The sequence below is a fragment of the Micropterus salmoides genome, unplaced genomic scaffold (genome assembly GCF_014851395.1).
Source record: "Micropterus salmoides isolate LMB-PRFRI ecotype aquatic unplaced genomic scaffold, ASM1485139v1 Ms_hic_scaffold_12, whole genome shotgun sequence".
NCBI classification, from domain to species: Eukaryota; Metazoa; Chordata; class Actinopteri; order Centrarchiformes; family Centrarchidae; genus Micropterus; species Micropterus salmoides.
The window spans coordinates 3,979,342-4,005,341 of NW_024040263.1; the positions used below are offsets into that span (position 1 = coordinate 3,979,342).

The 26,000-nt window shown below is 39.8% G+C and overlaps 1 protein-coding gene across 1 annotated transcript in view; it reads left to right on the forward strand.

The window, feature by feature from the left end:
- The window catches only part of LOC119898886 (perforin-1-like), a 28,134-nt gene extending 2,589 nt beyond the window's left edge, over positions 1-25,545 (forward strand). Inside the window, exons 2-9 of the mRNA XM_038713179.1 lie at positions 5,458-5,507; positions 5,601-5,742; positions 8,406-8,548; positions 8,652-8,790; positions 10,615-10,695; positions 11,948-12,447; positions 12,545-12,638; positions 24,666-25,545. Coding sequence (XP_038569107.1) covers positions 5,458-5,507; positions 5,601-5,742; positions 8,406-8,548; positions 8,652-8,790; positions 10,615-10,695; positions 11,948-12,447; positions 12,545-12,638; positions 24,666-24,878 — 1,362 coding nt within the window. The 3' untranslated portion in view covers positions 24,879-25,545. The remainder of the gene's footprint in view (positions 1-5,457; positions 5,508-5,600; positions 5,743-8,405; positions 8,549-8,651; positions 8,791-10,614; positions 10,696-11,947; positions 12,448-12,544; positions 12,639-24,665) is intronic.
- Positions 25,546-26,000: the final 455 nt, after the last annotated feature.

Sequence of the window (26,000 nt, forward strand, 5' to 3'; positions counted from 1 at the left end):
TCCTTACGGAAACTGTAAAACTTTCTGTTGCTGGCCTCTGTCTGGCACACGAAATGATGATGCAGTAGTCTCTCTGACCAATCAGCAGTCTGTCGTTACATTTTAGTATCCCTCAGCTCGCTTGGAACCTCGACGAAGGTGAGGTGATTAAAAAAAAAGTACCTGGAAGCAGGTACAGGTACAACATTTCTACAATGGAAACCCAAACAAAGGCGAGTCGAGCCAAAGGGCCTCCGCTCAGACTACTTGGTTTGAGGGCGTGCCTGACCCCGCTAGCTGCTTGGCAAGCTTTATGATGAGTTTTCATTGTGATGTCACAAGTAAAGGAAGTGAAGGGCTGGACTACAAACGAGCTGTTTTCAAGCGGTTCAGAGCAGAGCTTTCTGTGGAGATGGGAACTCCCTTTGGGCTGGACTTTGTACTTTTTCACATGCACAAAAAAGATATATAACTCAATAAAGCCAAAAATCATAATACCACCTCTTTAACTGCTTTTATTAAATTATCTTTTTTAGTGTTTGGGACAACGTTGATTTCTCTTCACTGGAACGTCTCAGCAGCTAGCTTCCATGCACATCCGGTTCCAGTGTTGTTGTTAGCGTCGTTAGCTCTGTCGGACTACAACTTCATACTTACAAACCGGACAAAACTGGACATTACTTGGAGAAAAGAAAGCGAGGGGATAACTACCTGGTGAGTTCAGAAAACATGTGTCCGTAACTTTATTCCAGCTATCATTGTACTTTACTATGACCAAGTTAGCATAGCATAGCCCTGATCGATCCAAACTCCATTCAGAAAACAAACATTTTAGAAGTTGTTGTCCTGCTGTCTTGCTGACAGACCTGACAAGCATGAATTCATATGTTTAACAAATCTGCATCATGTTGTAGTTATTTTGCCATCAGTTTAATCCGTTTATTGCTATTTAATCACAGCGAAATGTTATGTTGGGTTCATACAGTTGTAGTAATTGCGAGTTGTGTTATTCATGTTATCGCGTTAAAATCGCCTTCTCACATTGTGTGTGAACACTTGCAGCGAATGTACATACGCGAGGAAAGTGTCGCGAGGCAAAAATTTGCAGTTGGTCTGAAATCACCATAAAAGTGTACTAAACTTTACAGTGTAGTGATGTTAACACAGCATATTTGTTTTATATTTAGTTTTTGGTTGTCATGGTAATGTATTACGTCCAACTATTAACCACACCCCCATTCTATGTAGTAGTATGAAAGGGGACTGTTGCTTTATTGTTCTAAATAGACATTACATTGTTAGTGTACAGTTGTGGTTTTAGTACTTTTATTTCTTAAATTTGCTTTTATTTATATAGTTCCAAAGCAAAAATCTTTGTTAAACAGTTAAAACTTTTAAAGTTTGTATAAAACAGTGAATTATAGGAGTAGCCTACACTGTCTGTCCCTGTTATCCAAGTCAAGGGCAACTGGACTTGGTTGAAGATACTGGAAGACTATTTTGTCTTGCTAATCATTTTGGGATGAACACCCTCAGATTGGTACAGGAGAATGAAAGGACAGCCAGGAAAATTGCAGACTACAGGAACCATCTACGATTTAACCTGATGCCGACAATACAAACTTATTCCCAACAGCCTAAACTTAGGCTCCACGGTAAAAGGACACAGAGCTGGAATAATCCTGGAGAAAGCGCAACACCAGCTACTCAATGAGAGAGTGAGACAGATACATTTCACAATTGAAGCCCTGAACAAAGAATTGGACAACATACACCACAAACTAGAAACATATCTGCCCAGTACAGCACTGGAAAAGGTCATGGATTTCATCAAGAAAGCACAGCTATCTCAGCACAACAAGAGCAATGAAAGACAGACCCGGAAATTCCAAAACCTACAGTCCAGAGCAAGCTGCACTAACAAAACAGGAGAATTGTCTTGGAGGACAAAGGACAACAACTGCACAACCCATGAAACAGACAACACATGGGTGAAAAATCTGTCAGATAGGGAACTCACCCAACCAGAGAAAGACGTTCTGGCCAAAGGATTAAGCTTTGCCATTACACCACAGCAGCTACCTATAGTGGACCTCATCACAGCCACAGAATCGGCAATTAGAAAAAACAAATAAAAAGAAACAGAAGCAAAACAGCTCAGACTAAAGGTATCTGCAGCCCTTTCTAATAAAAGGCCCCCCCTTCCAACCTCACCATCCAAGAAAGGAAGGCTGTGACATCTCAAGGATCAAAACATCACTATCCTACCTGCTGACAAAGGAAGATGCACGGTAGTCCTTAACACAGCGGACTACCAGAACAAGGTCAACACACTACTAATGGACACAAACACATATGAGACACTGAGATGAGACCCAACCAGCGGATACAAGAAAAAGGCCATAGAATGTCTACAACATCTACAAAAGGACAACACCATCACCCGTGAACAATATTACCGTTTGTATCCTGGAGAAGGCATTCCATGCATTTATGGACTACCCAAGATACACAAGAAGGAGCCCCACTCAGGATGATTATCAGCAGCATTACTCGGTCACCTACAACATTGCCAACACATTTCTACCATCTTAGCTCCTTTGGTGGGAAACACGCCTCACCACAACCAAAACTCCATTAACTTTGTAAACAAAGTTTGAGGACTAAAACTGGATCCAGATGAAACCATGGTATCCTATGACGTGACTTATTTGTTCACCTGCATCCCCACCATAGAAGCAGTAGAGACCGTAAGGAAACGGCTAACACAGGACAACACCCTGGACAACAGAACTAGCCTCAGCCCTGAACAGATCTGTAAATTACTCGACCTCTGTCTAAACACCACCTACTTCCAATACAATGGAGGATTCCACAGACAGAAGCACGGCTGTGCCATGGGCTCACCGGTATCCCCGATTGTGGCAAACATCTACATGGAAGAAGTGGAGAGCAACAGAACAGTAAACTTTGTTCACTTAATGGAAACGTTAGGTAGTTAGGCTGTTGTTGGAGATCAGTAATTCACTTGAAAGATTTAATTAGTTAAATGAATTATTATAGGGTTAAGGGGTGACAAAAATAATCGTGAATAGTCGACTAATCGAATAAATAATTAACAGATTAGTCGACTACGAAAATAGTCATTAGTTGCAGCCCTACTTGTGATGGCACTGTTGAGACAGACACATGCGCGAATATTTCAGGAGAGGAAGAATTTTTCTGAATTATTTGACGACGCACACTTAATTGGTTGGGGTCGGACAGAGGAGGCATAACCTTTGTCAGCAAGCTGGTGAGGGACGTCATCTCACCACTGACTTTATGCAGCTAAATTGAAGGTTGTGATGACGCTTTGTTTATTTGCCACAGGAATGATGCAGCAATGCTAATGATTTTGGCCCATCAAAACCATCAATAAGCCGAATTGTCGTGGAAACAATTATGGCACTTACAGCCCCTTTCATCAAGTTCCCAACAACACCCCCTGTAATCCAACAGAAGCAAACACAATTCATGCAAATAAAGATCAACTTTTTTATCTTTCATATGTACGTAGCCGATGTACAGAATGTACTCTCTTAAAATTCCTAATCGTCAAATGTCTGTTGAACGTAAACTCCTCTTAGGAATTTCACCATTCAATGTGAATTTATGAGAATATTCTTAAATAAGGAAATCTACTCAGTGATTGGTCCTTGCCTACATCGTCATCCAAAATCCTGTTTGCGGCACAGCAAAGTGTCGTGAATCAGCACTAAGCCTGACACTTATGATTTAGTCCTACACTTCACTCAAATTAGGACTATGATGCATGATAACTAACTTTTAGCACAGCTTTGAGCCAATATGTTTTTACACTTAAGTCAATTCTTAGCAGTGTTCTTATGAGATTCTGAGAAGCTTGATAAATACGGGCCCTACTGGCAGCTCCTAACTACTTGAGAGACCTCTCGAACTGTCTTAAATAACTGGGAGAGTAAGAGTGATTCTTAGCTTTGAGAAATTTGATAACTTGCTTTATTCTTAAGTTTAAAAGTAGGAGTAAATTTCATGATGGCACTTTGAGAAGCCTGATAAATACCGGCCCTGATCTCAAACTGTGTGTGCGTACAATTTGTAGCATTCATCAATATTTCCATACTTCCCACTTGTTCTTAGGTAAGTTCAAAATATAATGTTCTCAAACATTATGACGTCAAGGACCCATAAATTGACAACAATTTTGTCCCAGGGTCGCGCCCTCTGAGAGGATGTTGCTTTAAGATATTTTAAACCCATGACCAAAACAGCCTTTTGCTGTGGACCCCTGGAACACCCTCAAGGACCTGTGGGGGTCCCCAGATTTCACTTTGAGAACCACTGCCCTAGGCCACACAGTAAGCCAATATGCACAAAAGCCAACTTGGTTTTGTGCTGTCAAATATTAATACTTCATGAATATAAATATCTACTTTATGAAAGCACAGAAGATTCACCTGCAACCGTCTTATATCCAGTCTGCAGCATTTTACTGACGGCCGTTTTACCAATGCATCGGCGGAGGCAATGGTATCAGAAGTCTTTACATACAGTTAAACAGAGTAGTACTTGTTGAACTATGTGCGGATAAGGACACTTTCAGAAAAAACTATCATGGAGTTGTAGGCTTTTACAAATCACCAGAATATCTCGCAAAACAGCTATTTTCCATGTATTTACAGATTTTAAAAAAAACAAATAAATAAGAAATCACACATTAGCTGAACAGTACAGCAATCTAAGTATATTTTAACTACAATTAGTTATATGAGATGTTAAGTGAAATATCAAGCTATCAATGAGATTTTTTAGTAGAACATTACTGCCACCTAACCATGGATGTACAGTAATTTTGTACACCAAATTCATAACTGCAATGCATTGTAGAGTGACCATCGTTGTTGACTGTCATAACCACAAGCTCACAAGTTCCTGCCTGCTGTTCGACACTGATTGCAGTTTCAATTGTTTTGGGATTTTTTTTTGCCATTGACAAAGCCTATCTTAATGTTAGGTTATTACTTGTTGCTGTTGCCAGATTCATGTGAGTATCAAACACATTTGTAATTACAAATGCATGGTTCAGTTGTTGTAAATGGTTACACAAATAATCCTAACACCAATTGCCAAATACCAATTACATTTAATAAGCTCATTCATTTATAAATGCAATCAAACATGTACAACACAGGTGTCCAATTAAACTGTCCAGTTACTAAAAGTTAATTCACACATTCCAGCCAATCAGAATGGATAATTCTTAGTCATGGTAAAGTAACAAAAGCAACAAATAAAATTAGCTAATCTAGATACTTTCTTCTTAAGACAGAACAAATGGTAGGATGCACAGTCTGTTTGCAAACATTTGTACTTCTTGTTACCTTTACTAATAATGAGCAGAAATGATACTGAAACTATTCTCATTTACTCTCTTTGTCTTTCTCTTAAATGCTTCAGTGCCTCTTTGGCTCCAGTCATGCTCTCCTCTTCAACCCCAACCCTTCTCTGTCTGAGTCCTCTCTTTCTGTCTTATCACTCCCCTGTTCTCTCCTGTCAGACTGGGACGGGCAGCCAGTGTGAATCTGCTCCCTTTGTACCAGGCCACAACTGGTGGGGGAGGGCTTTGATGTGGTCACCATGCGGCGTAAAGGAGCCTACCTGGTTGATGTGAAGACTTTCCTCACACCAAATGGCACCTGTACTCTCTGCTCCAACCCTCTTCAAGGCAACAGGCTGCAGAAAGTAATTAATAAATGAAGTAAAAATAATTATCTTTCACAGATGGATCCCAAAGGAACTAGAAATTATTGCAAAAAAGAAAATAAGAATGTTAAAGAATTATATTGTATTAAATATCATTATAGGAATGGACCGACCAAACAAGTCACCCTCAATATTTTATTGACAATGATTAAATTGTAAAATTGAATGATGAAGAGAAGTGTGTGACCAAAATTGACAGAACTCAATGACACCCTACATACATACAGGAAGTTGAGTTAGTTACATGCATTAAAGGTATAACAATGCATACAAACAAGAAGAAGAGAGGAGAGAGGCACTCAGTGCATCATGGGAAGTCTCCTGGTAGTCTGGTCTATAGCAGCATAACTGAAAATGGTTCAGGGCTAAACTGTTAATTTGCTCTTGCTGTATTTTGAATGTTTTACTTTTGTTTGATTTGATGAATGTGTGTATCAGTGCTATAGGGCCCTTCTCTTCTCAATTTACACCACCTCACCAGGGCCAATCATTTGCTTGCATGGCTTCTTCACCCCTGCTATGCAGATGATACACAACTCTACCTATCCTTCCTGCCAGACGATTCCACTGTCTCTGCGCGGATCACAGACTGTCTCTTGGACATATCTGCATGGATGAAGGCTTCCCACCTTCAACTCAACCTTTCTAAGACTGAACTCTTGGTCATTCCTGCCATTCAATCTATCCACCATGATATCAAACTACAAATTGACTTCGCAACCATCACTCCAACCAGGGTGGTGAGAAACTTGGGTGTCATGATTGATGACCAGCTGTCCTTTTCAGACCATGTTGCTGCTGTCTCTCAGTGCTGCTTTGCTCTATACAACATCAGAAAATCAGGCTCTACCTTACTCAGTAGCCACCCAGCTTCTGGTACAGGCCATGGTTATCTCTCACCTATACTCTGCAATTCCCTCCTAGTAGGTCTTCCAGCTTGTGCGGTGAAACCCCTGCAAATGGGTTAGAACACAGCAGCTCGTCTGGTTTTTGATCAGCCCAAAAGGACTCATGTCACTCCATTACTCAGTTACCTCCACTAGCTACCCCTGGCCTCCCAAATCAAATTCAAGTCACTAATGCTTGCATACAGAGTGACTACTTGGTCTGCACCCATCTACCTAAACTCCATAATACAAGCTTATGTTCCTTCTCGACCACTGCGGTCCTCCAATGAACGCCGCCTGGCTCTGCCACAAAGCAATCTCATTCCCAGCTGTTCTCATCTTTGACACCACGATGGTGGAACGAGCTACCACATGCCATCAGAGCAGGGTTGTCCCTCTCTAAATTCAAGAAGCTCTTGAAATCTCATCTGTTTGGAGAACACTTTCTCTTATAACACCTAACCCCTAACGTGCACTTTCTGTTGCTTTGTACTGTCTGCCAAATAAGTGTGTTTTTATTTTTTACATTCAAATTAAAAAAAATTATTAAAAATAATCCAACAGTTGCACATACTTTGTTTATGTTAAACCACATTGTTTCTCTCCTTTATTTTCAGCTGTCAGTCTCTGCAGTGGACTGGCGTGTGGATAGCCAATGCAATACTAACTTCTATGACCATGCATACTCCTCTGTTAGGTATTGTATTATATAGCATTGTATCACTGAAAGAGTCATCAATCAGCCATTTTCATGGTTTAAGCATGTCATTACAGTTCCTTAACACGGGCCAGTAAATACTTGTGAATAGGTTCATTCTTTACTGAAGCAAAAAGCAACCATATGATTTTGTCACTGATATTTTGCAATATCTCCAAAGTCACAGACTTGAGCGCTCGTTATTTCATCTAAATCTGGCATAAGAGTGAAGTTTAAATGTTGTTGTGTACCTGTTAGCAATGCAAGAACATATGATTTAATTTTGATGTGACAGCTGGAATTTCTCGGCACTATGTTGTTGCTTCTCAAATTCAGCTCCCCATTTTATTGTTATTGTCTACGGACAAGATTTTAAGTCAGAGTCACATCGCATCATATTGTTTCCTTATCATTCATGTGGGCAATTTTACAAATGCAGCCTAAAATGTACTAGCACACACAATACTCTAAATACTAAAAATAGGTGCCATTCCCCAAGAATTTTAGCTTTTGATTCATGTAACCACTGTCTTCCTAATCTTAAATAGTCTTTATTAATTATATTAATTACAGCTGAATTCCATTGTTATGTTGTGATCATTTGTAAATACAAACTTCAAATACTAATTTTCCTGTAAATTGTTTCCACAGCTCACTGATTGATTCTTACACCAACACCGTAGGAGTGAATGGAAGGTAGGAAACATCTCACAGCTGTTGCTGACATAAATGAACATTTTACAGTTTTATTATTACTTTGTTGCGTATATGTGTGATTATTTAGATTATTTTACCACTGGATTTCCACCTTTTCCTTATTATTTTGATGAAACACAGTAACTAAACACCTCTGTACCAAATTTGACAAAAGGTTCACATTAAAAGGGCGGATGATTAGATTTTGCAGCACCTTGCTGCCTAAATAAGATACACATGATTTTTATGGCTCATTAAATGTGTTTTGAATCTATAGTTAATAAAATGTAAGTTAAAGAACGTGCATATTCAAACCAATTCCAACCAGGCAGCTCATGAGCTCATATATGTTTTTTTATCAGTTTGGCTTAAATATAAATAGGTTTGTGTCGAGCGGCCTGGATGTGGGAGGAACACGGTCCAACGTGTATACGTTTGCTTCAGAAAAGCGCAGACAGGACCGCTTCTTTTTCAGCAGTCACAGTGTCACCTGCCGCCGTTATCGGTAGGGTGTACCACTGCATTCATTCAAGTTTAAGACAATTCCTATTAAGATAATACTATCATTATAATACTACTAAAATACTATTCTGTCTCTTTGTGTCTAGTTACCGTGTGTCCAAAAGACCGCCCCTCAGCTTTGAGTTCAGTAAGGATTTGGCCAGACTGCCAAGTGAATACAGCTCCTCCACCAGGGATGAGTACATGGACCTCATACATACCTATGGCACACACTACCTTCGCAAGGTTGTAACACACACATTTTCCTTTTTCACAAATTAAAAACACCTATTTTCCCAACACATTCTCACTCCTGACTCACTCTCATATATTGACACTTAGTCAGGTACCTTTGGCGTCTCCCTGGGTACCCCTTTAGTGTCATTTTAGACGTTAATGGCTCCGCAGTAAAGTTAGCACGCGTAGCAACAACAAATATGCAACATCCAGAAAAGTTAGCAATAATAAATATGCAACAAAGCTACGTCCCACCTTCTCTGTCCTGTACGCGCGCTGTCCTGCTACGTGGTGCGCACAGCCGCCATGAGGGGACGAGGGGCGTGGCGTGAGCACGGTGCTTGGTGTAGAGCTATGGAACGCTAAAAGGCTCACAATACGCCACTTTCCTACCCCGTTTTGTTAACTAAACAAACGGCGTAAAAAACGGCTATAATCATCAATCAATAGATGTTACAAGCTATAACCTAGAGTAGCTAAATATTTTTAGTAAATGTAGTCAATATACTTTATCAGTCTGGGACTTTTGTGTTGAGTTTTTCATGCTAGTCTGTGGTTACTTTATGCCTTTGGGTGGCTACGATCACAGTAAAGTAGATCAGTGCTGAATTAGTGTGATCTGTTCTTCTTCTGTACTGATTGGGTGACAACAGTTCAAATTTAGTGGCTGTAAAATCCACAGGGCGGAGCTCATTATCATTTTACAAAAGGCGTCTTGTAACTCGTTATGATGCGCATCATTGGGGACACTGAGCCCCGTAAAAAGCGGCGTTACATGAGCACATAGAGCGCCGGTTTTTTTTCGCCGCCTCCAGACCGACGAAAAATGCGTTGTTGTTTACACGAATTCCACTGCGCTTTTTAAGGCGTTTTGCTTTTTGGCGGCGTAAAAAGCGGCGTCCTGGCCGTTGAAACGGCGCTTTTTAAGCTGTTTTTTTAACAAAACGAGGTAGGAAATTGGCGTATTGTGAGCCTTTTAGCGTTCCATATTGGTCAAAGTATTATCACACTAGAAGGCGGGATTTAAAGAAAAACACGATAAACAAGTAATGGCGCAGCAGAAGCAGCAGGTAGGTAATCACAGCTCAGTGCAGCAAAGAACGTACACTTATATACTTAAATTAAATACTTAAAATATAAAATATAATATAATTTCAGTTTTTAAATTGACAAACATCAACAGCCCTAACGCGCCGTACCCGGAGTCAGTAACTTTGTGACGTCATGTAACTTCCTGATTAACCTGTACTACAAAAGGTGGATGGGAGTTACCCAAGGTCGGTTGCCATGGCAATTAACGCTGCATCTCTAAATTGCTCCGAGCAGGTTATGTTCATGGTTAACTCGAGGTTACCCTGTATATGTGGACTACACACCACATCTGTACTTATTGTTAATGAGATAAAGTAAAGTTGAATATTAATAACCTATTTCATTTCAGCTGCCACTCAAGTGGAACAAGTTAGGATGAAATCTAAAAATATTTTATGAGGTAGCCTATGTATTAATACTCTCATCATTATCACTGAGTGCAGATGTGGTGTTGTTGCTGGCGCAGTGGATAAGACACGTAAGAGACCCGGGTTCAATTCCACTGTGTCACTGACCAAGATACTTAACCCCTAGTTGCTCCAGTAGCGTGCAACCTCTGATTCATAGCAATTGTAAGTTGTATAAAAAATTATGGCATGTAGCCCACCATAACTATGACGCTTTAGGGATGCCCAATGCATTACAAACTGACGCAGATGGGTCTTGACCAATGCATCTATATGTGACGAGTCAGGGAGTGAGAATGGGTTAATTTTCCAACACCATTGTACTTTATTTTAGGTTCACCTTGGAGGGCAAATCAAGCGAGTCACAGCTACACATACCTGTTTGTCCTCATTGAATGGGCTCACCGCAGATGAGGTATATGTAGCACACTGCCTGTGCAATTACAGCGTACACAATAACCAAAATGCATATTTGTAAACACACAAACAAACAGACACAAATGTAATCACACAGTTATTCAGAATTTTGGCCGAAATGAAAATATAATAGACATAACTATGTTTTCATATCATCACCTGAAAATAATAATTTTGTTTCCTTCGAATATAGTTTTTTTTTTTTTTCACAACTCTGCCTCTGATTGGCCAGTACCCACCTCCGTTGGTAAGATCAGTTAAAGAGGTGATATTATGCTTTTGGCTTTTTCCCTCTCCTTTATTGAGTTACATTCCTTTTTTATGCATGAAATCCATCAAGTCCACCCCAAAGGAGTTCCCATCTCCCACAGAAAACTCTGCTCTGGACTGTCTGTGACGACACAGGGATGAAAGCTAAACGCTCCTCATATAACACTCGCCAAGCGGCTACTCCAACACGCCCTCAAAAACACCGGTGGAAAAACACTGAGCTGCAGCAGACCTCTGCTTCTGATTGGCTAGTAGTCCTTAACTAGGAACTGTGCATGTGCAACTCCCAACAAAGATCATTTAGAGACAAGCTGTATCACTCCATAGCTAAAACGAAGCCTTCAAAGGGTGAAAAGAGGAGCTGCAGCAATGTAGTATGACAACAAATATGGTGTTTTTTGAAAATTAAACCATGTAAACCTGTTCTGGTCTAACCCATAAATAGGATTTTGAACCTGAAAATTAGCATAATACCACCTCATTAAGATTAGCGTTAGACTGGGATTAGGGCAGTGCTTTAAGTGGATAAGTCCCTGTGCTCCTCCTCATTCACATGTTTAACTTGAAAAGTTAGTAAGTCAGGTTTAAGTCAGTCAGAGACAGAGTAGGGGGCAGGAGTTGACACAAAGCCTGTATCCATCAAGTTAGAGTTGTCACAGATCTGGTGGGAAACATGTTGCACCATTATATTTCTACAGTAGCCCAGAATGGACAAACCAAACACTGACTCTAGATACGGTGTTTCACATTTTCGCAAGTTCCTGCAAATCCAGTGATTGCAGGGTTGGTGGTTACACTCCTGTCTTCTCCTAACGGCATGTGTCATTCCACACCTTTTTTGTTGTGCTGATCTATGAATTTCTGTGTGAGTGTGAGGCATTGTAATTCACCATTCACTGCTCTTGGTATAAAGGCATTGTTTAAATGCAGTCAGTTATCCATCATGTAACTAGCATCTTATTTCCTCTCCCGTCCTCTAGGTCCACTCCTGCTTATCACATGGTGTCTCTGTAGGCCTGGGGATGGTGACATTATCCGCTAGCCAACCATTTTGCAACAAAGTCCTACAGAACCAGGGCAGGAGTGACATATCCAGCTCTAGTCTCCATGAACATTACACAGAAGTTGTAGGAGGCAACGGTTGGTCTGGGGAGTTTTCACTCACTCATAATGACCAGGGGTACAGAAAATGGCTGAACACCATTACGGACCACCCGAATATTGTTTCATACCGCCTTAGGCCAATGTATGAGCTGATGCCAAATAAGACACAGAAGACAGGGATGAAAGTTGCCATAGAGGAATACTTAGAGGAAAACGCTGTGAAGCAGTCACCTAGAGAGCCAAACTGTGGATGGTACACTCCCAACCTGGATGCCAGCTGCTGTCCTAAAGACAACTTGTGGGGAAAACTGGTGGTGACCATCGTCCGAGCCTGGAATCTGTATGGAGATTATGCTGCCGCTGTCCCTACTGATGGGTGAGTAGAGTGAGGTCAGGGACTGACATCTGAAGATGGTATGTCAGACAACAATATTAATTCATCAGTTGCATCACTTGTTTTCTCCTATTCATAGCTATGTTAAGATGTGGTATGGTTCCATGTATCGGCAGACTCATGTAGTTGAGTCAGACAACCCCACGTGGAATGCTCGTTATGATCTTGGCAGGGTGAGTAAATCTTCTCATTACAGAAAAGCTCAAAAGAACACATGAGAAAATAACTTGAATCCCATAAAGCTATGGTCTGATGTAGGCCTACTTTTTGTGCTGTAGACTAGAGTTACTATTCTGTGTGCACCAAGAGAAGTGAAAAGCAATAAATATATATGTAATAGCCTTTATAATATAATAATGATTAGTGGTTATACTAAAGGCCAGTTATGTCAAATTATTTTAAGACTAAAAGAATAATAATAATAATAACTATAATAATAATAATAATAAGTATATTTTGCGACTCACTTTAGCATTTGCGGAGAAACACAAAGAGAAGTATTGTGTTAGAAGACGCAGACATGGTAGATATGTTTTATAAGCATGGACCAGGTAAAGCAACAGTGAACACACCTGTTGGTGCCAGTGTCATTCGATACCACATTGGTCTCAATTGTTTCAATAGGCTATGTCATAAACAGCAAGCCTACACCACAAGCAGCTCACCTGCCGCTGTGAAAGTGGAACCAGAATATGTCCAAAAAGTACAGAAGCCCTAAGGGGCCATACATTCATACGTTTGAGCCCGACCGATATGGGTTTTTGGGGCCCAATGTCGATATTAAAGTGAAAAAGAGCCGATTTATGAGCCGATATTTTGATTTTGAGAATGATTTGGATAGTGTTGAAATGATATTGTAAGTTTTGGAGACTGATGAAGACTTAACATAGCATGGTTTATTGAGCCCGGTCAATGAGATACAGTGCCAAGTACATGTGAGAAATACCTAAAGCTATAATGTCAAACACTTATGGGATCAGTTAAATTACTCTAAGCTAGACTTGTCTTATCTTTCCCTGTTACATCAATTAAGACACCTAAGAAATATTCTTAACAGATAGTAGACCCATTTACTGTATAAACTACACTTAGAACAGGCCGATATTGAAAGCTGGTATGTCTGTGGGCTATAAAACCTTTTCCTAAATGTATTATGTCAATAAAATAGAATTCTGTCTCAAAAAGTGAACATGTAAACAATTTCACATCAATAAATATTTGCTGCTGGAAGGTGCAACTTCTTCAGCCATCTGTAAACAGAGAGAGTGAGAGAGAATAAGCATGTGTATTTCACTTTACACAAAATCTGCCATAATTGGCGTATGTAGCATATTCATACCTACTTCATCCCTTTACCAGCACTCTTTAATTCTAACCAAATCTACAAGAAACCATTTCTCATCATCGGTATAATTCATGCCCATGTTTGCCCACCAGAGGGCGACCAGCTGCAGCTCCCCTGTTAACTACACTGCCTCGCCACAAAAATCAGAGGAAAAAAATCAGCTGACTGGAGTTTACCAGAGCTTACAGACAGCATAGAAATACGCGGGAGGACTGTGTGAGCGGGGTCAGGGTATCTGTGGATAATCCGTAATTCGTATGTAATACAAAAACGAAAATACCGTTTATTCGTTTTTTGTTTCAAAACGAAAAACCAAATAACCGTTTTTTGTGACAGAATCAAAAAACGAAAAACCAACTAAAAGGGCCCGTTTTTCGTTTTTTGGTCATTCATTTTATCGTTATTCCTTTTGGAACAAATAATGAAGAGAGTCTGTGAACTTCAGTCAATTCGTTTCTCGTTATAAACCAAAAACGGAAGTCACGTGGTCTATTCCTTCTTTGGAAGGGATAGTAACCAGTAAAGCCTTCAAAATCAAAGTAGCCCATGTACCATGCATGTAGTTAGGAAGGTGATTTTAGACTAAAACTAAATTAAAATAACGTTTTTTTAGTAAAACTAAAGTAGCACTGGGTTTAGTTAACTGAAATAAAAACAATAAATAATAAAATGATAACTGTTAAGCTGTTAGGGAGAATTAAACATTTGTAAGACCATTGGTGACCTGTAACTTCAGATTAGGACAATTTAACTAATTTTATATGTAGCTTAGGATCGCAGTTAGCCTGTTTATTTAAGTTTATATTATTTAATTCCTATTTTAGTTTCTGAACACATATAACATATAAGATTTTTAAGCCTTCTTGCTGTGTGTGAGCTCCACCAGCAGAGGGCACTCTGCCCCCTTCTGTGCACGAGTCCTTCTGTGGCGCCAACAAACAACAAGCTTTTGACCTTTTGACTTGTGTTTCTATCACAGAGAAGGCTGCACTGCGACCAGACGAGGCTAATCACTGAGCTTGAAGGGTGTGCAGAACTTCACCTGCCTCCAGCTTCTCTTTCTGTGGAGCTGCTAAAAACTCTCAGCTTCCACCATCTGCTGTTATGTGTCAAAACAAAACTCTTCCAAAACAAATCTATAAAGTTGAATAATTTTTATTTTCCTTTGCATTTTTTCCAGTGTAATGTACTTAGTATGTTAGTTAAGTAGATTAAATATTTTAATGCAGCCTGTAGTTGTCATTAGTTATGTAGGCAGACTTATGTGTGAAGAGCCGGAGGTTGCCGCTTGGTGAAACCTGGTGAGCATTACTGAGAGTCAGAAAGCATCTCCTCTGGCTCTGGGCTTTAAGACTTTTACTGCCTTTCTTGGCTTTAATTCTGATTTGATGAGCCACCAGGGGAAGCTCTGCACTGTTTGAACCCGTGTAAAGTAAAATAAAAGTGAAACTGAGTCCCAAGACAGGTGATGTGAGCCTGTGCAGGTTTGAGGACTGATGATAGTATCAAGGCTGGCCCCATCACCTACCATCACGCTCTGTTCAGATAAATGCTGGACTGTCAGGACAAAGCAGAACACCACTCCTTCCTCCAGCACCAGAGAAGGGCCCTGTTGGCACTTTCACATATTTACATCATGATTTATGGTAACAACAACACCTTGTAACTGTGGCACTGCCTTTGTGCATAAGGAAATGTAAATACATGGTGACCTGTACTAGACCCAGCTCCAACCTGTCCACCCTACCCGGGTCACCCTCCTTTAGGACCAATCACCTTCACCCTCTTTACAGACAGCATCTCACATGTGGAGCCTGATACTTGAGGCTTTCAGCATTACAAGAAAATAATTGTTTCTAAACCATTTACATTGGATTTATTTAAAGGAATTAGAGACAAATCTGCTGTTTCCTTGGTCGTCCTGTCTGTTTCCTGGAGGGTGAGTGTAATATGTGATGGTAACTGGATCGAGTTCATCTTCCTGATCATTTGGTGGGTTCTGTGTTTGTAGCAATTTGTTTTCCAAAGTATGTCCAGGCCTGTCAGTGTGGTTCTGTCTTTATCCCTGCAGACATGCTGCAGCATTAAGACAGTGTGAGGGACGTGTGTGGACAGATTGATTCAATGCTGCATGTTGCTTGTTTTGTGGGACGTTTGATATGTTAAGAGGAAGAGACCTCAGTCCTGCTCTGAGTCTGCTGGTTTGTATCAGATGTGAGAAAATGTCATTAGAAGTTGCTGTTGGTATTCTGTGATGTGACAGAAGGAACAGGTTTTTCTTCTGAATTAATCCAACGCAGGTTAATGTCAGGGGCAACTGGACTTGGTTGAAGAAGATCTTCAACCAAGTCCAGTGAGAATCTTCATAGACTTCTGAATTAATGGCCTAATGTCCAAATAAAGCTCGGTGTCCATCTGACTGATGACTCCTCAGATTGTTACCTGGCAGTAAAGGCTGCTCTGGAGAACACTGAACAATGTGCTCAGACTTTCTCATCTGTTTAGGGGAGTTTGGCCTTTAGTAAAAACTGTTTGTGTATTGAGAGCTAGCTGCTTAATAACTCTGATAAAACTAAATATTAACCGATGGTTCGAGTTTGATAACAAGGCTAGCAGTTTAAATGTAATCTTGTATATCACTGACTTAGTTAGCCTGTGTGGTTATCCATTTTCTTGTTGTGATAGTAGGCTTTCGGCCTGGTAATGCCACAATCTAGTTTCACTAACTCTTAATGCATTGTGTCGCAGTGTGGTCAGGGAGCAGGTTAGGATTTTGGATGGTAGGCCTCGAGGATGATGCATAATTGTTTTAACTTTTGTGTTTTTATAACAGGCATTTTAAGTCACCAAGACCCTGTAGACTGCATGGCCTGTTTTGCTAGAGTTCACCACAGAGGCGGCCGTGGAGGTTGATACACTGAGTTGCCTTAAACATCTGCTCCTTGAATGAGGTGGAGTCAGAGCTGGTGGATGATTTACTGCATTAGTTGTGGGTTGTATAGCCACTGCTGTTTTGTCTGCCTGATCAACTGCTGATTTTTGTGAGACTCTGTTACAGGTGGATGGGCCCTGTGAATGTTTTTGCTAGGTTCTGCTAAGGGTGGGGCAGTTTGCTTTTGTTGGGCTGCGTGACTTCCCTCAGCCCTTCTCCCTCTTCTTCCAGTGTTCTGACAGGGTGGTGGACTGTGGTGGACTGTGGGAGCCCCTCTTCCCTTCACTGCATGTCGTGGTGTGTGTATATGACAGCTGTGTGCGGACCTTTAACTGAGCCGTGTGGTGTTTTATGTGTGTGACTTGCTGTCTTTAGTTGGTGGCGCACACCTGTGGGTGGTGGTGTCACAGCATCCTGGTGGCAATTTTGCTTTGGTAACAGTTTGCTTTTATCCTTTAGCATCTCTGCAGCATTGGCCTTAACATCTTGTTGGTTTATTGTTTGAGCTTGTGTAGTTAATAAAATTGCCCAAAACCTGATCTTTAAATTTTGATGTTTCATAAATCACCTTTCCAGTCGAAATGCAAGTCTCTCTGGTAAAGAGATGCTCTGTAAAAAATAAATAAATAAAATCCAATGGGTTAAAATGAGACATTATATCATGGATCTGTTCCCAAGCTTGCTTATTTGCTTGTAGCGCTATGCTAACCTTTCTCCTAAGGAGGACAGTAGTCCAAAAACGTTCAAGTAGCACAGAATTAATTTATAACGATATTATATACATATTTATAATATGCCTGAGCTCGTTCTCTTCGTGTGCAATGACAATTTTATGATGTGAAGACTACTGGATCTGAACGCTCGACATGGGCCTCCAAATGTTAAAGCTTTTTAACATACTGATTTTGCCACATGCACAAACCACCCACGCCACACTTTATATAAACTAGATTTGTGAACATTATTTAAAGTATATCAATAACATCTGTAAAGCAAATGTAAAACAGAACAAGGAGGATGTGTTGCTCTCAGGAGGAGGCTGTATCGGCACAATGACATCCTTGCTCTGGCTAAATCTACATCTGTCCACTGCAGAGGCTCTAAACACAGCCTGGAAGGGGGAACTTGTATAAATGACTATTAGTATAATATAACATTAACATTACAACAACATTTACAGTAGGTTTTAGTCTTCACTCACACATTATGCTTGTAAATCATTTAAGGGCATATATGCAAGTGAAAGAGTTGCACTGCAGATCCCTGCTTCACTGTACTGTTGTACATAAAAGCCTACTGTATATGATATAAATGTGTATTAAAAGACATAAGTTGACATTATCCTTATCCACAAAAACGGTGCCACAATTACAAGGTGTGGTTACCATAAATCATGATGTAAATATCTGAAAGTGACAACCGGGCCCTTTTATGGTGTGGGAGGAAGGAGTGGTGTGCTGCTTCGTCCTGCCAGTCCAGCATTTATTTGAAGAGAGTGATAGTAGGTCCCCGCGACCCTGTACGCAGGATAAGCGGTTGACGATGGATGGATGAATGGTGATAGTAGGTGACTTGGGCCAGCCTTGCTACTATCATCAGTCCTTAAACCCTGCACAGGCTCACATCCTCCAGGCATTGGGGAAACTTTGGGAGGTCCTGAGATGAGTACCAGGAGAAAAACTAAATGACTCAACTTAACATTTTATTTTACTTTACACGGTTATGAACAGTACAGAGCACGGCCTTTCCCTGGTGGTTCATCAAACAGAACTAAACCCCAAAAAGGCAGTAAAAGATCCCAGAGCCAGAGGAGATGCTTTTTGACTCGCATTAATTCTAGCAGGTTTCACACACAAGTAGGCCTACATAACTAATGAGAACTACAGGCTGCATTAAAAATATTTTATCTACTAACTAATATGATATAATTAGTATATTACACTGGGGATAATAGCAAAGGAAAATAAAAAGTTTACAACTCTACAGATTTGTTTTGGAAGAGTTTTGTTTTGACACATAACAGTAGATGGTGGAAGCTGAGAGTTTTTAACAGCTATAGCACCATAGAAAGAAGCTGGGAGGCAGGTGAAGTTCTGCACACCCTTCAAACTCATGATTAGCTTCCTTTGGTAGCAGTGCAGCCTTCTCTTTGATATAAACACAAGTCAAAAGGTCAAAACCTTGTTGCCTGTTGGTGCCACAGAAGGGGGCAGAGTGACCTCTGTTGGTTGAGCTTCCACATAGCAAGAAGGCCTATAAAGATATTAAGAAACTAAAATATGAATTGAATAATATAAACTTAAATGAATAGGCTAAGTGCTGTCCTAAGCTACATATAACATTAGTTCACTTGTCTTAATCTGAAGTTATAGGTCACCAATAGCCTTACAAATGTTCAAATGAGTTATTATATATATATATATATATATATATATATATATATATATATATATATATTAATTTCAGTTAATTAAAGTGTTTTTTCACACCCAGTGCTACTTTAGTTTTACCAAAAAAACTTTATTTTAGTTTAGTTTTAGTCTAAAATCACCTTTCTAATTACATGTCACACGGGCTACTTTTATTTTGAAGATTTTACTGGTTGCTTTTGCTTCCAAAGAAGGAATAGACCACGTGACTTCCGTTTTTGGTTTATAACAAAAAACAAGTTGACTGAAGTTCACAGACTCTCTTCATTCTTTGTTCAAAAAGGAATAACAATAAAATGAATCGCCAAAACCGAAAAACGGGCCGATTTTAGTTGGTTTTTCGTTTTTTGATTCTGAAACCAAAAACGGTTATTTGGTTTTTCATTTTGAAACAAAAAACAGATAAACTGTATTTTCGTTTTTGTATTACAAATGAATTACGGATTATCCAGAGATACCCAGACCGGGTCTGTACGTTTTACATATCTTGGTCGCGGACCGTTATTTGAATCTGGTTTAGTCGTTTTTCGTTTTTGGATTTAGAAACCATAAACAGGAGAACGGCTCTTTTTTCCGTTTCTTCGTTATTGGTTTGAAACGACAAACGCAAAAAAGGTGGTTTTCTCGTTTATTCGTTTATTGGTTCAAACGAAAAAACAAACTATCAGGACGTACACGGACCTAACGTCATAATTAAACTAGTTTCTGATGTATTCTAAATATATCCACGAGCCGCCTGTCTGCAGTTAGTCAGCGTGTCTGAAATGATTAAACCAGAGCGGACATGTAAATAAACGTGAGCTGAACAAGAATCTAACACGGCTTCCTGTAGCTCCTCTTTTTGTGATGTTGTAGATGTGAAACGCTGTAGTCAGAGCTGTAACATGCTGGTTATAGTTACAGTTAAATGAAATCTCAAAGTTGCAAGTCCTTGTTGTAGACAGTCATGTAGTATAAGATGCATTCAACAGCAGCTCACTGTATCATAGACCGCATGAATTATACCGATGATGAGAAATGGTTTCTTGTAGATTTGGTTAGAATTAAAGAGTGCTGGTAAAGGGATGAACTAGGTGTGCTACATTGAAATTATGGCAGATTATGTGTAAAGTGAAATACACATGCTTATTCTCTCTCACTCTCTCTGTTTACAGATGGCTGAAAAAGTTGCACCTTCCAGCAGCAGATATTTATTGATGTGAAATTGTTTACATGTTCACTTTTTGAGACTGTATTCTATTTTATTAACATAATCCATTTAGGAAAAGGTTTTATAGCCTACAGACATACCAGCTTTCAATATCGTAATACCTGTTCTAAGTGTAGTTTATACAGTAAAGAGGCCTACTATCCAAATCATTCTCAAAATCTAAATATCGGCTCATAAATCGGCTCTTTTTCACTTTAATATCGGCATCTGCCCCCAAAAACCCATATCGGTTGGGCTGTAATTTGATTTTCCTTTAGGTTTTGACATTTTGCAGAGTAATGACTCCTGTGATTTTGTTTGCTTTTGTTCTAATAATAGAACGTGCAGTTACTTTTTCACCAGGTGTCTCCCATCCTTACTTTTGTTACTTAACATCACTGGTTACTCCCTAATACCCTACTGGGACATAACACTTAGAAAAAAACCTCTTGGAGTGATGCCTGACACCCAACAGGAAGTCGGCCATTTTGAATTTAATGATAATTTTTGGCGATCTACACCGTTTTGCTGTGCAGTCTAAATCGATTGATTATTAGGAGTTGTACAAACTGTAAGTTTTTCGTCAAAGGGTATGTCCGTGGCATGGCGTTGAAAATAGATGATTCACCATGAAACAGGAAGTTGTTATAACTTTAGTGTATATGCTCACATCTGTACCAAATTTGACATGTTTATTGATGGTCCCACCCTGAACACATACATACCAAAATTCAGTTATAGTCATAGAGCCACCTACTGGCAACAGGAAGTAAGCTGTGTGTGATAATCATCACATGATGTTTCACGATGTGTTACACACTTGATGAAGTGGAACAAAACGTATAATTACCTGGCGTTCTCTAGCGCCATATATGGGAAACAGGAAGTGACGTTTAACTCCTACCTGTAGTGTCCAAATTTAGCAGAGCTGAGGCGTCTGCGTCGTCTGCAGCACAGCTGCTACAAGCTTCACGTGTGAGAGTCCGTGCAACACTGCTTGCAGCTTTTATTTTTCAGTTTTCTTGAGATCTCGAGTTATTTTGTCATTATCTCGAAAATACAAATGTTGTTTTTCCAAGATAACGGGATAACTTTCTCTACGTAACATTAATGGGCGTCACTTATAAAGACTGTTTATACGGTTACAGCTTTATCAGTGGCCTATCGCATTTAATTCATTATTGTCTATTTAAGATCTTGAATTAATTAAAATGTCATTATCTCAGGAAAACAACATTTTGTTGTGGATTTTGGGTCCTAGTGGAATTATGTTCCTGTTTAGACTCATCCTAGTGTGTGTGTTAGTGTTTATCCCTCCCTGCCCCTGTATTCTCTTTTAGATTCTGTTGGTATGTTCCTGCTTTATGTTGTCTGTTGTATTTTGGAATACTCGTCCTTGTGTATTGTCACTAACTTTACTTCCTGTTTTATTTTTCAATCATTGGTGTTTGGTGTTTTATCTAGCTTTGTTTCTTGTTTGCCTTGATTCCTCATGTGTGTCACCTGTGACTAATTACAGTGCCTGCTTGTGTGTGTGTGGTGTGTCCCAGTACATTTTTCCCTCTGTTGTGTTCAGTCTTTGTTGCGTTACAGTTGTATGTTCTGCTTTGTGCTCTGTTTCCCCCTGGATTTCTGGATTGTTTCAATTCATTTAAATTCAATTAAGATGTACATTTTTGACGTCTATTTTGCATTAATAAAAAATCTTGCTCATTTCGTATTTTATGAAATGCTGTCAAAACACATTCAGGCTATGCAGCTAATAGCCTAATGAAAAACTAAATTTTAAACTAGGCTACATTTATTTGTTTCAGCACCACAGTCATCTTCCAACCAGAAATTTTCACATCATATCCAACATGATATGTTCCAATCAGTGTGACTACAATATATTGTAGTCACACTGATTGGTTTGATATATCAAAGATTACTGTTCATTGATCAGTTTTATACAGATTAGTGTAAACAGTGATTACTGCAGTAATGTAGGTCACGGTAAGTGTTTTTGTGCATCTGTTGCCAACCTGACAGCTGCCTAAATGTCCAGAGTCTCAGTGCTATAAAGAAGGACAGTATAGCTTATAGATTTTATTCTGTGCTGAGGATAAATCCACGATGTCCAAAGATAACTCTCTGTCCATACATTGATGACAGATTGATCATTAAAGTGGTCATGTTCAAGATCATGTTCGGGTTAAAAACTAATAGCCTATCTATCCGCGATATCGATGTTTCTAAAGACGTAATTGCATTCCCATATGTGCTTTGACAGTATGAATTAGGAAATCTCAGACAGCTGCTTCAGCCTCTGGAGGATGGGAGGAGTCAGAGAGAAACTCCGCGTTTGTTGAAGTAAACCTCCTCCCGAGGAGGTTAGGTTCACAGAGTAAGTTGCCGGGGTTACTGATTTAGGGTTTATCTGATCTCGGTCTCTAAAACCGAAAACCCAGCATTTCCCTCATCTCAGGCTTAAGAAGAGTTTTCACTAAATCCACTTTCTGAAATGGGGCTCAGGGCTAGACCGCACTCTATGATGTTATTTACAGAAACCAAGCAATTCCCACCAAGAGCAAGCACTATGCGACAGAGGCAAGGAAAAACTTCCTTTTTAGTGGCAGCCATCTGCCTCAACTGGTTGAGGGTAAGAGAGAAAGGGCGAGAGAGAGACATAAAGAGGGTGACAGGGGAGCAGCCTACACAATATACACACAGAGGTACAGACAGTAAAGGTAATGTTGCTATAGACTGAATGAATAATGGTACAGATATTTGTAGTAATGTTAATGATAATAATAACAATAGGACTAGTAACAATAATTGTAGCAGAGCATGTCCAGGAGGAACACGGGGGCAACAGGTGACCCCACAACCACAGATCCAGACTCCGCAGCTCCAGAGCCAGAAACACCTGCAGGAAGTGATAGGAGGAGAGGGACGAGGAATCACAAGACTACCAGAAAGGGGAGAAGCCGAGTTACTAACATGCATTAATGGGATGAGGTTGCATACAGAGAGAGAGAAAGTAGAGGAGAGAGGAGCTCAGTGCATCAAGGGAAACCCCCCGGCAGTCTAGGCCTATAGCAGCATAACTAAGGGATGGTTCAGGACTCACCTGAGCCAGCCCTAACTATAATCTTTATCAAAGAGGAAAGTCTTAAGCCTACTCTTAAATGTGGAGATGGTGTCTGCCTCCTGAACCCAAACTGGAACCTGGTTCCACAGGAGAGGAGCTTGATAGCTGAACGCTCTGGCTCCCATTCTACTTTTGGAGACTCTAGGAACCACAAGTAACCCTGCATTCTGGGAGCGCAGTGCTCTGGTGGGGTAGTAAGGTACTATGAGCTCTTTAAGATAAGATGGTGCCTGACCATTAAGAGCTTTGTAGGTAAGAAGAATGATTTTAAATTCTATTCTGGATTTTACTGGAAGCCAATGCAGAGAAGCTAAAACAGGAGAAATATGATCTCTTTTCCTGGTTCCTGTCAGAACACGTGCTGCAGCATTCTGGATCAGCTGAAGAGTCTTAATGGACTTTTTTGGGCAGCCTGATAAAAAAGGAATTGCAGTAATCCAGCCTAGAAGTAACAAATGCATGGACTAGTTTTTCTGCATCAATTTTAGACAGGATGTTCCCGATTTTCGCAATATTACGTAGGTGAAAAAAGGCGGTCCCTGATATTTGCTAAATGTGAGAGTTAAACGACATTTCCTGATCAAAGATAATGACAAGATTCCTCACAGTGGTGCTGGAGGCCAGGGCGATGCCATCAATGGAAACTATATCTTTAGATAATGCGTCATGGAGGTGCGTGGGCCCCAGTACAATAACTTTTTTTAACAGTTTTATCTGAGTTTAACATTAGAAAATTACACGTCATCCAGGTTTTAACATCCTGAAGGCACATTTGGAGTTTAGCTGACTAATGAGTATCATCTGGCTTGATCAATAGATATAACTGAGTATCATCTGGCTTGATCGATAGATCAACAAACATGTTTATTTACAGCATTAAACGTTGAAATGTATATTGTAATGGGCTGTATGTTAACTTATTGGGAGAGAACTGGTAGTTCTATGTAAAATCAGATGTTGAGCACCCCCATATCGCCAAAATGGCATGATCCTAGTTTCACTGCGAAGCTTCGACTGTGAGATTGTCGAATCAGGCTCCGCCCATTGAAGCATCGAATCTTCGACTATTGGGGATCAGCCCTACTCTGGATGATCCATAAACCTCGGAATTTTAACATTTAATAATATTTTTAATAGTATTTCAATTATATATTTATATTTTCTTTATGAAGGTGAGAACAAACTTGGATTTGAAGCTCGAGATCTGGGACTCGGACTTGCAATATGATGACCTTCTGGGATCATGTAACAGGAGTTTGATGGAGGGGACAAACACAATCTACTGCCCGGCCGATCCAGGCTACTTGGAGGTCAAGTACACTCTCACCTGCGACCCTTATCTGACTGGAAATAAGTGTCAACGTTATAAACCATCTCCACAGTGAGAAATGTATTTTGAGGCTTTGAATGTTTGTTTGGTCACTCGTTTAACAAGAGAAGGTGCAGGACAAGAATTGTTAACTTTGTTAGTTCAAGAGGATGCTTCAGCAGGCGAGCTAATGTGATTTGCAGATTAGGTTTCCATCTGGCTCAGTGTGACCGTTTGCTCTGCCTACAATAGACCACTAGTGCTGCTGTATGCAATATTTCATAGGCTGGATACAAAATTACAGGGGCACCATAAAATAAAATATATTTTTTTGAAAAAAAAAAAAGTGCTTAGAAGTGTAATGAACCAGTCACACTGGTACACTGACACACAGACAATGTTATATGTCAAATGTCTGTGGAACTCATACAGTTATTTTCTTAAGACATCACAATATTTACTTTTCTCTTTTACTTATGATTATTTTAAATCATCATTGTGTTTGGTTTCCAACTCATTTTCATTTAAAATTTAGGCTTGTGAGCACAAACTTTTGGATGTAAACATTAATCAGCTGCTGTGTACTCAAGTGGTGAATTTTGATGGGTGAGGCAGTTTACATTTGGACTGCAGATTGGTTAGCTGGTGATCTTCATATTTCATTTTCAAATCTTTGTTTTGTCACTTTTTGTGTAACCTTCTCATGCAAATAAAGACTGGCATAACATGCATTTAATGTCTTTAAAATGATTATTTGGAATTGTGTTTTTTTCCAAAGCTATACATAGGCCTACATTCAGGTACACTTGATGTACTGAGCACTCAAGACCATGTCAGTGCTGCAAACAACCAGTGCGCCCTACACACAACAAATTGATGAATAACTTATGGCAGAATTTCCAACATGATGCAAAGCTATAAGCACTCTGTTTGAGTCAGAAGGACTTTTGATAACATAAACCGACAACTCTGCATAGCAGCAGGAATTTCAACCAACACGCAACCAAATAATAGATGTGATGCACCAAATAACCCTACCAAAATTGTATTCACGGGTTGTTTCTGCTGTCCCCAAGTGGCCAGAAATCTGTTATTGCAAGTTTAATTTGCCAACTGAGCTAAATAGGGGGCTCATGCTTATTCTAGCCTACTATTCAGAATAGGCCTAATAATGTTTGTGTTGCTTCTTCACAGCTCC